Source organism: Uranotaenia lowii, chromosome 1 (genome assembly GCF_029784155.1).
Source record: "Uranotaenia lowii strain MFRU-FL chromosome 1, ASM2978415v1, whole genome shotgun sequence".
NCBI classification, from domain to species: domain Eukaryota; kingdom Metazoa; phylum Arthropoda; class Insecta; order Diptera; family Culicidae; genus Uranotaenia; species Uranotaenia lowii.
In genome coordinates this window covers 7,634,055-7,646,611 of record NC_073691.1, presented here as the reverse complement: position 1 = coordinate 7,646,611, position 12,557 = coordinate 7,634,055, and the positions used below count along the sequence as shown (strand labels likewise).

The window sequence follows — 12,557 nt, the reverse complement described above, 5'->3', positions numbered from 1 at the left end:
TCTCGGAAAAATCACACAAAATAGCCCTTTTTTGTTAAAATTTACCGGGGTAGCCGGGAGTTAGCCAGCCACAGGTATTGTTTAGCGTGCCGTAAGGTCATCACACAGAACGAGTTCTATCCTTTCCGATTTTGGAACTCCCACTAGGACTTTTCTGAATTTTTCTCGATCCTGCCCAAAAATTTTTGTCAATAGTTTTCTGTATTAAACGCTATCACGAAAACCACTTGACGAATTGTCACCAAATTTTGCACATGTATCGCCGAGCGACCCTTATCCACAACAAGACCGAACTTTTTTCGTGTGGATTAATGGCCGAATATTTCAACCAGATAATTTTCACCACTGGCGAAATAAAATGTTGTTTTTCCCAACAGATTTATCAAAAAAAAAAAAAATAAATAAATAAATAAACCCAGAGAGATGCTAACGAGACAACGCCTACTTGCGATCAATTTTTTTTTGTAGCACGAGTCAAACTTTCAAAGCTCAAAAATTAAAAAAAAACCTATATGTATAAGCTGTTCAAGAATGTCACCGGGGATTTGTTTCTTCCTCCAACATCAAACCAACTCGGAACCAGGGACCTACCACGACGGAGCAAATTCCACCGTCCACATCATCAATCTGTGTGAGCTAATCTTTATGTTTTTGTTTATTTTTTCATCAAGCTAATTTTATTTTCACCAACTTCCCTCCCCAGGAGGAGAAGGAAGAGGAATTTATCCGTTCCGAGCAGTAGATTATGACGATTGGCCAGCCCCATTATAACTTAATTTGTGCGATCGCACCGTTTATTCTTGGACAGCAACAACATTGTCATCGTTGTTTTCTTTCTCGGAAGCCGCCCGCCCGCCCGTAAGGAGAATCTAGGCAGGTCGTGCCGGCCCGGGATGAATGATGTCGGATAATTGCCGGACTCAGGAAAGAAAATTGTTGGGAGCCATGGGGAGTTTTGATCGACACCGGGAGATATGGATGGAGATCGTGGCTATCTTTATGGTCTCGGTTTGTTTAAACTGAATCGTTCCACACCAGAATTGTTGGCAGATGATGGGAAGTAATTAACTTATTCTGGTTCTATTTCAAGCCGCGGGCGCCCTCGAGAGGAATTGGCTAATTACCTGTCGGAAAGGTATGACTGATCGTGATGACAGGTTGTCGGGTAGAATCATTATTTGCAATCTCGGCACGGTTCAGAACCTAATCTGGATTCAGAAGACCCCCAATGGGGTAAAGATAATATGGAAGGAAGCTGAAGTCGCCAGAGAAAAAAAACACAGTACAACAGGTTGTTGTCACACGATTCGCAACATTGTTTGTGGAAAAATATTTTATGATTGGTAGGGTGAGAATTTTTCTCGTCGTTATGAGAGCTATTTTATTTAGCATCCATCATAAAACATATGTATGTTAAATTTATGCCATTGTTATCTCACTTTTGTTTTGTGTCATTTCTAAGAACGACATCATTCTGATGGAGCTTGAAAGAATAGCAAACAATTAAGTAATTATGTTTGTTCCGAGACATAACGGAAAAGTTCAATCAGATATGAGATACAGGCTGAGTGAAAATGTCGTTGTGAAATTTATTTTATCAAATTATCGAACAATCTTCGTTTGTTTCAAATTTTGAAACGAGCCAAACAGTTTTAGCAAACGGTCTACGGAAGCTAGAAATTAAAAGGAAAATGGCAGAAAGATCCAATCGAAAACAGCTTCTTCAAATTTATACCATCCCCAACAATTGTGCTACACTACATAATTCAAGAATTATAAACGATAGGCTAACCCAAAGAAAAAAAACACCATAGCTAATTATAATTGATCTCGAATCTCATTACAGTTAATGAGGAGCGCGAGCAACCATCGAATGAACCTACGAACGCGGAAAGGAGCGAAATTATCTGCTCCGATAGGTAGTTTTTTAAAGCCAAGTCGCGTTGCAGAGGATCCAGCAGAAGAACCAGAACCATCACTAGGCAATCTCGAATAGCGGTCAACCGGGCAAAACTAGAGCTGGTTCGGACGGAACCCCGGAACAAACGGTATAGTAAGTTGTTGGTCGGGCCATATGTTGTGTGTGGTGATGATGCACACGAGAAAAGCTATTCTCGGCGCATGGTTCAGCGGTTCTCAGAAATGATAAAACGAGGCGGGTGTTCGACACTATCACGTTGTTAGTGCTGTCAGAAAACTTTGAGTTGAGAGTAACTCTGCCGAGTTTACGAAATTCCCACTAGCTCAAAATATTGACTTGTTTGTTATGGTTAGCTGTACCGTTACAAGTGAGTCATAAGTAGTGGGACTGAATATTTATTTACATTTATTTATTTCGCCAAATATAACAACCAAACAAACATGCAAACATCATGTGATGACATCTTGTGATTATCTTGTCCCTTCCTATGGGACATGAAAACATTTTTATTTTGTTTTCTCCAGTCATGCGCATTGCGGTTGCGCTGGGAGGTTAATGCCGGCGGTATCAAATTGAATCATCGCCGCTGGCGTTCACATCTTATGCCAATGACGTTGAAATATTGAGAACGCATGATTGGAGTAATCCTGAATTTTGGGGGTGCCAGCGAAAAGGGTCATGTCGAAATTCGAAAAACCGATCATATACATTTTGTAGATTCTCCCAAAAACCTGCCTGTGCAAAATTTCAGCTCAATCGGACATGATTTAGGGTGCTTCAAAACGCTCAATGTTTCGATTTTTCAACTCTAAAAATCACCTAAGGAAGGACCAAAAGAAATTTGAAAAACCCCATTTTTTTCGAAATAACACCAGATCTTTAGGTTTTATGAATTTTTAAGTCCCAATGTCAAATTACCTGTTTTTTTTTTGTCACTCCTTAGGTGATTTTTAAAGTCTTAAAAGCCCCAGGAAGTCGATATTTTACCAAAAAAAAATTTCGAGGTAACACTAGATTTCAACGTTTTATACACTTAAAGTCATTTGGCATCTAAATTCAAATTTGGATTTTTCCGATTTCCTTTGTTCCCTCCTGTGATTTGACATTATTGAAGGTGATTCTAGAGGGGTAAACAAATCGAAACTTTGAGCGCTTCCTCTAAATCAAGTCCGATTGAGGTACTCATCTTTCGAAAAATCGAACCCTCAGGAAGGTTTGAAGACTTGGAATAGTACTCATCTTCATGAGTTTTTTAAGACACGAATGCCATAAAGATGGTAAAGTGTATCAAATAAACAAAAAAAAAAATATTTTTAGTCTTTGAAATTCCATAAAACGAATTTAAAAGTTCTTAAACATTGAAAATATCTTAAAAGGGACTAGGGCATATTCTGCGAGTCGCGTGAGTCGCGATATTTTACATCGTTATACTGACTACAAGAACCATCCCAGGTTAAACTTCTTAGCTCAGATGAGCTGCGATCGGTCTTCTATGCTCATCCGAATTTATTTTTCTTTTCCTTAGTATTTCTTTGCAGTAGGAGGGAGAGGTGAAATTGTCACGTCACTCGACTCGCCGAATAAGCTCTACTATCTACAGATGAAAAGATCAAAGGAGGTGTTATGTTTTGTTGACAGAAAATCCTGAGAAAATTTCACATAAGATTAGTAGTATTTTAGGTCATCCAACCTGCTGCTTCGATTCAATCGAATTTTTTATGACTATTTGAAAATGAAAAATTCCTTTTCCCGTTGAAATTTTTATACAACTGTAAAACTTGCTGCACTAAATGAAGAGTCAATTCAATCATCTCATGTTTAACACTAATGCAAGTTTTCTAAATTTGCAGCGTTTTCGTGGTCCATTATCGACTTGCTTAGTAGTGCCTTTAAGCAGTCAGGACCTATAGACGCCCAGTGCCAATTTCGTCCCTAGTCTGTAACTTAGGGTGAGGAACAAAAATGTATATGAAACTTGGTCCTGAGTCGATGTCCGCGAGTTCGAACCCAAGAGTAAACATCGAACACAGTGGTACCGGATAAGTTTTTCAATAACTGTTTGCCAACTGCAGCATTGATATAAAGTCGCGAATGCCATGAAGATGGTGAAACGACTATAATCGAAACAAACAAAACATGAAACTTGGTTTTCTGGTGTACAGTATAGACTAGTCCACTTTTCGACTTTTATGCTGATCACAATGCCACTGGGTTTAATCCTCATTCGTTTTCAAGTACTCTTTACAAATTTGAGCTCATTTTAGCAGGTACATGTGTTCTGGCAAGCTAGAATTAAGAAAAAGATTGTACGGAAAACATTTTTTTCTATAAACTAGGTATCTATTCTGAACTCTAAACTTGTTAGTACATTTTCTGTACAAATTGGTAATTTATGAATTTTTAAAAATGGGCTGTTCATATAACGGGATGAATCATCCAATAGGATGAAAATCCCTGAAAAAAAATGAAATGAATTTTTAATTTTTTTCGGTTTTATTAAGTCGATTATATTAAACAGATCCAAACAGATGTTTTTCATACCAAATACCGTGCACTATAAAACCATCATTTTATATTAACAAAAACTTACTAGAACACATCTACGTTTTCAAGTTTTCAAGAAATATAGACTTTTTTCAGTACAACTTCTAGTGCACGCTGGAAACTTAATAAAATTAGCTGAAATTTGGCCAGACGAAAAGTGAACTAGTCTAGACTGTGTCGATTTGAGGTCATTTTTTAATTTCTCAAACCCTGAGGTTTTAAAAGCTTCGTTTTGGTTCAAAACTCATCCATGATTTTTTGCAGAATTTTTATTAGCTGTTTAACAGGTGTATGTCTTTTGGCATTGATAAACAATAAATTCAATTGACACCACTGCTTGTGTCTCGCGAAGTATTGCATGAAAAGTGATCATGCAATACCTCGCTATAGGCACCCAACAGTGGTTTCAATTGAATTTATTGTTTATCAATGACTAAAGACATACACCTGTAAAACAGCTAATAACTTTTTTGTCTAAAAAGATACGAAGTTGTGATATTCGACAAAGTTGTTCAGCGGTAAATTTGAATAATTTACGTTACGTTACGTTACGTTACTTAAAAATTCTGCCAAAAATCATGGATAAGTTTTGGACCAAAACGAGCTTGAGCTTGCTATCAACTACGGTCCACCTACGGCCCCTCCTGGCCAATGGCATAATGGTTGCACTCCGTGATTGGTTCGAGATAATCACCATTGCACAATGAACCAAATGAAAGGTGCTGAGAACAAGCATCACAATCTCACTGTGCAGTTTTGAGAATCTCCTACTTTTATTTGAACCAATAACGACGCCGGCCAAGTCCATGTAGTCGATAGGAGGAAGGGAAGTGCAGCACATGTGAAGATATGTTTAGCGGAGGCCGGCTGTACGCCATCCCTCCACAAATCTCCACGCTGAATGTTTGGGAAAAAATATTGTGGTATGGGAAATTACCTTGGTAGGTAAAGTAACCACTTTGAACCTATGCTCCTAGTCTCCTATACTTTCTACGTTTCCTATTGAAACTCCTATTTGCTGCTAATGAGGCCTTCAAATGAGTTCGCATGAACATGACTAATGAACGATTGATCTATATGAGGTTTCAATAATGACATTTTAACCTTAAGGATTCCTACTGTTTTTCTGTAACTATAAACATAAAAAAAAATAATAACAACAAAAACAGATCAAAGCATAGCAAGCAAAATAGATATTCTATTTCTTTTACCACAATGCATATTGCTTCCCTTACAGTTCTTAGGATATATGTAACCTACCTACGCAACGGCCTCATCTATTTCATAATTTGACGACCGACTGGGTCTGCATTTTGAAATTCATAAATGTACAAAGTTCTTAAATGAGAACGATAATACGAAAATAATTACATGATATATATTGCATTGATTATTGACTACTGATTCTGATCGATAACCTTTGTAAATTTCTCAACAGTTGAAAAAATTTGTATATAGTAATTCGTTAAAAAGCTGATATTATTCATTTAGATCTGACCAAACCCCGACCAATTGAAAAATAAATGAATGGTTGGAAAAATTAGAATGGAAATAGAAAGAAAATAAAATAAGAAAAAACACCTAGCTCCCTATAAGAACAACCGGCCCTACCTAAAGACCTCTCCGATAACACGATCCACCATGTCACACTCCAATTCCCGATTTAAAACAAGGCGCTCCCCATTGAACTCAAACCTAATCCATCATATCTTAATAATAATAATGTTGAAAATAAAAATTTATACTAAGCTTTGAATCCTTGGAGCTGTAACTCTCAGGTCCTCTTTAGAATTTGACTTCAAAGGCAGTTCGGGAAAAGCAACATACTCTTCAATTTCGTTATTTATTTCACTTCACACCACTTTCCGGAATAATTGGACCTTTTTTCTCCAAATTTCCTTTCACTGAAATACGTCTGTAATCTAAAGGCGCAGCCTCCGATCGCGGATTGTGATGCGTCTAGACCCGCTGCGAATCTCAAACATACACACAATCAGTCGCACTAATTTACGAGTAAAAATTTAGAATATATTTAAATTTTCAAAAAGAAATTTTCGAGTTCCAACGACAAAAAACGCAGCGATGAAAAAAAAACGTCCGGTCTCGAGCAAAGATTGCTGCGATCTTTTTCATAAGTTTTGGACCAAAACGAAGCTTTTAAGACCCCAGGGTTTGAAAAATTCAAAAATGACCCCAAATCCACTCAGTATACTGTACACGGATGAATATACGGTTCGAAAGATATTGACGAGACAAGAAAAGTCAATATAATGCCCAAGAAAATTCTCCCAATCTTACGTGGGAGAAAAAAAGTTGTGAAACAAAGCAGTTATGTAAGGTACAAAAGATTTGGATTTGAATTTAGATTTAAAAAATTGTCCGCTAGCTGAAGATTTTTGGCATTTTTTTTCCTTGAAATAATATTACTTGCTAAATTCATAACTTTTTCTTCCACGGTAGCTTCTCTTGGACCAATCAATTTTTTCTTGTCTCTTCAGGATCTTTCGAACCTTATATTATACACCTGTATACACACCAACTTTGCCCACTCTCCTTTTAGGAACAATTCGTACATCATCTAAAATCGAAAATTTTTCATTGCTTGAGAAATAAGCTTTTTCATTCCATATTACAGTAACTTTTTTGCAAAAATTAATCCTGTAGTAACTACACACACACACACGCAATTTCATTTCGCAAAATACATACTTTCTTTGAAAATAGTATTGCCCATTTTTTCCCAACCTAAAGGTTGTTGAGACTTGATAATCCCTTTCTATTCTAGTAAATTTCGTGTGTCGTGTTCTTATATGAAAGAATTTATTCAGAAAAAAATATATACAATCAATAAAAGCTTGAACCAGTAATGGGTCACAAACATTCAAAACACATTTTTTTACAAAAATAAACAAATCATGGGAAACCCTGGAACCGGCGATTCCAAAGGGAATGCAGCCGGTTCTGCGCCGATCAGGGAAGTAAGCAATTCTCCCGATCGCATATTAACACACATAATCCGGGGGAGCAAGACTGACCGAGAGATGGGAAGGAAGAACGGCGGCAAAGGAAAACCGAACGATGTGTTATGTTGTTGTTGGCTGCATTAATTCAATATCTGCGCTCCACTCTGGAACAGAGCAAAATTGTACCATCTCGCAGAAAGGAAGACAGAAAAAAATCGACTTACCGCTTCTTATTGGGAGTTGCGCTTTAGCGCAGCAGATGCCGAAAGCTTAGCGTTACAATTCACACACAGCACAACTGGCCGTTCTATGCCTATAGTTAATAGTTTCCCGCCGCACCGCGCAAGGAGAATCGAGGATGTTGGATGATCTTGGTTGGTCTGGAAACAACTGTTAGAATTGGTTACGCCTTCTTCCTGCTGTCTTCGGAGTTCACTCTTGCTTGGGGAGAAAGGTGGATTTAGTCTGATAAATGTGTCACTTGATATTTTCTTCTCTGCCTTTGCTAGGCGGAACGACGCCAATACTTTTACACTTCGGTCGCTCTGAGGATTGTCCTTCACGTCGTCCGCGTTTGCGGTTTCGAGGCCTTAAGGTCGCAAACACTCATCATAATTCAAAACCTGAAAGGGCGAAGAAAGCTCGCGGTGTTCTTGATTGATACGATCACTTGTCGTCGGGATCCAATCCCGGTTACTGGACTTTCGTTCCCACTGAAAAGTAGTAGGACACAGTCAGTCTGCGTGCTATTTCTTAGATCACGGTTTTGTTGAGAATTCTTCGAATGCCCGAGGAGTGTTTTTTCGCTTCTTATGTTTCTGATTCACTCTCTGCCGCCAATAGCACCGATTATTTTTTTCTGCTGTTGTTATGCTACTTTTGCTTCGCTCTACAACTACAGCGATTTGCCATCAGCTGCTTTCTGCCAATAACAACACCATTAGAGCACGACGATTTCTTCAGAGATGGTTCGGATTTCTCCCGTTACCATCCTACTAGCAAGCAACCCTCCAAGGCCCCGGACTCGAGTAGTACGACGAGATACGAGTCGTCGCCGTGTTCACCTTTTGCATTTTGCTGCACACACGAGATCCAAAAACGGCGGCGGCGAAAAAATAAGGTGAAATTACACTAATAGGTTTTCTCCCTTTTTTCAACTCTTCTGGGGTCCCAGCAAATTTCTACGCAACAGTTTCCAGCCTTCGGCAAAGGTCCTCCACAAAGATGACAACAATTTTTGTGAGGTGACCTAGAAGTTAGTCCCTTCAGTTGGTGATCTCACAACAATCCACGAAGCTCACCCGAGGGATTCTACACGACACTGACTGGCACCCGTGATGTCACTTCTTCACCCTAAAGGGGTTCGTCACTTCACCACCGGGGGGCACATTCAAATTGTTTGCCGAAAACATCCACTCGATCGCAACCAAAACAGCAACAACAAAACCACCAACAACCAGCAGCCCAGATTATAACGGGAACTGTTGAAAGTATTTTGTAGGCCTTCTTCAACGATGCACACGATCGAGAGGCATACGAAACCAAACCAAAAAGAAAAAAAAACAACACACACCTTACCGAAAGGCACAAGAACAACAGGTGGCGTCGTTTTGGCAAACCGGGCGCGCAAGTCTCCAACAACCACCTTCACAGCACTAGCGTTTGGACTCAACTGAGCTGAGAGAGTCCACGACACCTCGGCACTTCTGCCTGACTCCGATACTCCGATCACCAGACAATCGGTTGGGTTGGGGATGGGGAGAATCGCGATTCCTCCTTACTTCACTACTCGATCGAGAAGAGCAACCCTTGGTTGGGCCCCAGTCCAACCAACTTAATTCGTGGGGTGGTAATTCTCACGTGCTCTCACCGCGAAAAAGAAAAACAAACCGATGCTCAATCGACTGGTGTTGTTTCTTGGTTTCATGTGGCTTGGATTTTCTCCGGTTTATGCTTCACGTGGTGGATTGGGTGGTTATTTATGCTCTCACGTGTTTTGACTGGATGGAGATTGGAGCGAGCGATGAGGATTGAGCTTTTCCGAAGGGGTACACGGTGTAGATCGACCAAGCTTTTTTAGTGCGGGAGCTTTAGCTACTTGCATGCAAGTTCCATCCATTCACACCCAAAGGATGGATTGCAAAACTTCAATGCCGATCGGAGCTAACTATGTGCCGAAAATAAACTGTTTTACTAGCGACACTTTCTACTAGCGAGATTCCTGTTATTCGCAGGTTTGTTATATACCTTTTTTCTGTCCAGTTGGCAATTTCAATGTAGTACAGTAGTACAGCTTGGCCGGTGGTTTGAAACAAGGAAATGTTTTTTTTTCTCTGCAGTTTTCCTAATGTCGCCTTACATACACAGCATTGACCGAGCGGGTCAATTTATTTATTCATTGTTTTCATCCTCCTTTATCTTGTGATGGGATGGGAAGGGACATAGAACCTTTTTTTATTTTGTTTCCTTCAGTCATATGCAATGCGGTTGCGCTGGAAGGTTGTGCCGACGGTCTCAAATCGAATAATCGCTGTTGACGTTCACAGCCTATGCCAAAGAATTTCTTTTCATTCTTAAACTATATTTATTAAGGCAATTCACTTTATGAAAGTAGTACTGTGCAGAGGGTCTGATTTAGTCTAAGATTTAAGAGGAAGGGGTTTTTTGGTGTGGAGGGAGGGGTAGGGAAAGGGATACGATCTATTACACTGGTCGATTTCCGATTATCGAAATTGATGAGTGTAGCATTTTTTCGTCGTCGGTCATCTTCAGCCTCGTCACCTGAGGCGATGGGCGAAGCTTGAGGGGTTCATCTCTTTCGAGGCGGTGAAACGGTCAAATGTATTGTTGGAGCTGGAATTGGTGTGGTGCATTCAGTCGAGTGATGTTGATGAAATCGTTTTTGGGGTTGTTGTTGCTGCTGCTGGTCTGCCTGTTGGTTCGATTCGTTCGGTGTGTTGTATTTTTCCGGCTGCTGTTTTTTCTTCTGCTGGTTGTAGATGTCATTGTGATGTTTTACAACTTCTGCGTAGCTGGTCGTATTCGGTGTTGCATCTGGTGTTAATTTGCGAGCTGCGTCTAGGGTGATATTTTGCTCGGTTTTTATTTTCAATACGGCAGTTTCGTATACGTTTACAGAGCAGTTTTTGTCTAGCGGAAAGTGGTTTCCGTTGCAGTTCGAACAAAATTTTGATTTTGCGTAGCAAATTTCGCTTCTGTGAATACCAGAGCAAACTATACACGCTTTTTCTAACAGACATTTGCTTGTTGGGTGTCCATATTTTAAGCAGTTTCGGCATATTAAGAGCTGCGGATAATAATACCGCATCTTTAAACGTATAAAACCGAAATTTATGAATTCCGGCACAACCGTCAAATTGATAGCTAGCACTAGTGTCGACGTTTCCACGAGTCCTGCTGATGTTCTCTTCTTGATCCGTCTCACAGCTATAATTTTTTGTGCCGATAACTCTTTAAGAAGTTCCTCTTAGGACATACCTTCAACCTCGTTGCAACTTACCCCAAAATTTCCGACTATTCAGCTCGGAGTGGCGGCCAATTTCGATTGGCGTGCCATCCAGAAGCTTAGAAAGAGGAAATATTTTTCGGGCTTGTTCTTTGCTTCGGATTTTCAAAATGTACCAGCTTTTGTTCTTTACAAAGTAGCCACTTTCGATTGGACCACTTTCGATTCGACTCCACTGAAGGCAGAAGCTAGACTCTCTGCCAATGAAATTGAAATATAGAGAACTCTTGACATTTTGGATGTAGGTACTTTCATTGTGAAGATGATTCATTTATTTTTACGTTTTTCAAATTTGAAGGAAAATATCTATAAAATTAAGTACAGCAGTTAGGTTGTTCGAACTTGGATTGGAAACCGATACCAAACCGTACATATCGTAATTTTGACCTTTCGGAACAGTAAATTCAACTCCAGCGATCTTTTTGTTTCGTGTATTTTTTTTAATTCAACCATAAACTACTAAAGAGAAAAAACGCAACTCACCACTTAAGAAGCCGGACTAGTTTTGGGCTGCGGAGCGGAATCATTCCCGAAAAGCGGCTCCGCCTGATTCTTCCAGTGCTCAAACACGTACGGCAACCGCTCACTGGGATCCGTACTCCAGTGATGGATCCGGCAGCGAAGTCTGGCCTGCTCTAGGTTGTTTACTGTGACCGTGCAGATGAATTCTTTATTTTGCTTCAGTAGATCGGGTCCGGTTATTGGGGTTTCCGGCAGGGTGATCGCGTCTTCCGGCACGTAAATGCCGGCTTTGCGTAATGCCACCTTAATGTGCCACCGCTCGATCACCCACGGCTGATCTTTGTTCATCACCACCGCCAGGATGGTTTCCTCTATTTTGCTAACGGTCTAGGAAAGATAATCAGAATTGTTTAATATATTTTGTAAGACTTGTATTCAGGGGATCCTACCCTAGCAGCCTGAGCGGAGCTGTGAAGTTGCTCCTCCTGTACGTCCTTTTCAGTGGCATACTTGGCAATGGCTTCCGGAGTTTTGTAAACTGCCAAGCCTGGGAGAAGCAGTTTGTTATAGGCTTCGTTTGGTTTTAGGGAAACCACATCACCCTTGGACCCGATACCTTCAACGAATGCGGTGAGAACCACCTCCAGATTGGGTTTCTTTTTTATGGTGGTGTCCTCGACGAGTTCGTACACAAAGTGACGACCTTTAAGTTTTTCCGGTTTTTGGTTTTTCTTGTATAGCTTCGGTGGCGTGCGACGCTTGAGGATGAAAGTGTTCTGGAAAGTTGAAAAAAGATAATTAATTTTCCACAATTTAGAATTGATTTAAAAAACTAGTACTTATGTTATTTTTTCCCAAAAATTAAAAATCTTGCAACCCTATTAGAAAGTTCCAGCATGCAACGAGTGTTGCGTAAAACTTATAGACAGAAAAATTAAAATCCAATTTTTCGGACTTACCCGTGTCTGTTGACTGAAAATTTGACCCGCCGAGAAAAGGGATAAGCCGGAAAGGGCTCCGGTCAAACCACGGAACATTTTTAATCGACTTTTCTAGTATAAAAACGCAAATAATTGAACCGCACAATTTTCGGAACTCCCGAACCAAAACAAACCGAAACGCGTGTTGCGGCAGCGTGACA

General features: G+C 40.0%; 2 protein-coding genes across 2 annotated transcripts in view; both read right to left on the bottom strand.

Moving 5' to 3' along the window:
* Positions 1–9,088, bottom strand: part of LOC129747699 (ectopic P granules protein 5 homolog) — a 176,372-nt gene extending 167,284 nt beyond the window's left edge. Inside the window, exon 1 of the mRNA XM_055742021.1 lies at positions 7,653–9,088. The gene's annotated coding sequence lies outside the window, so the exon portion shown is untranslated. The remainder of the gene's footprint in view (positions 1–7,652) is intronic.
* A 2,295-nt stretch (positions 9,089–11,383) lies between these two features.
* On the bottom strand, positions 11,384–12,540 carry LOC129750459 (39S ribosomal protein L9, mitochondrial-like). Its single transcript, XM_055745457.1, has 3 exons — positions 12,376–12,540; positions 11,866–12,192; positions 11,384–11,803 (listed from the first exon to the last, which is right to left on the bottom strand). Exons 1-3 carry the CDS (start codon positions 12,451–12,453, stop codon positions 11,441–11,443), a joined length of 768 nt encoding a protein of 255 aa, XP_055601432.1. The 5' UTR covers positions 12,454–12,540; the 3' UTR covers positions 11,384–11,440.
* Positions 12,541–12,557: the final 17 nt, after the last annotated feature.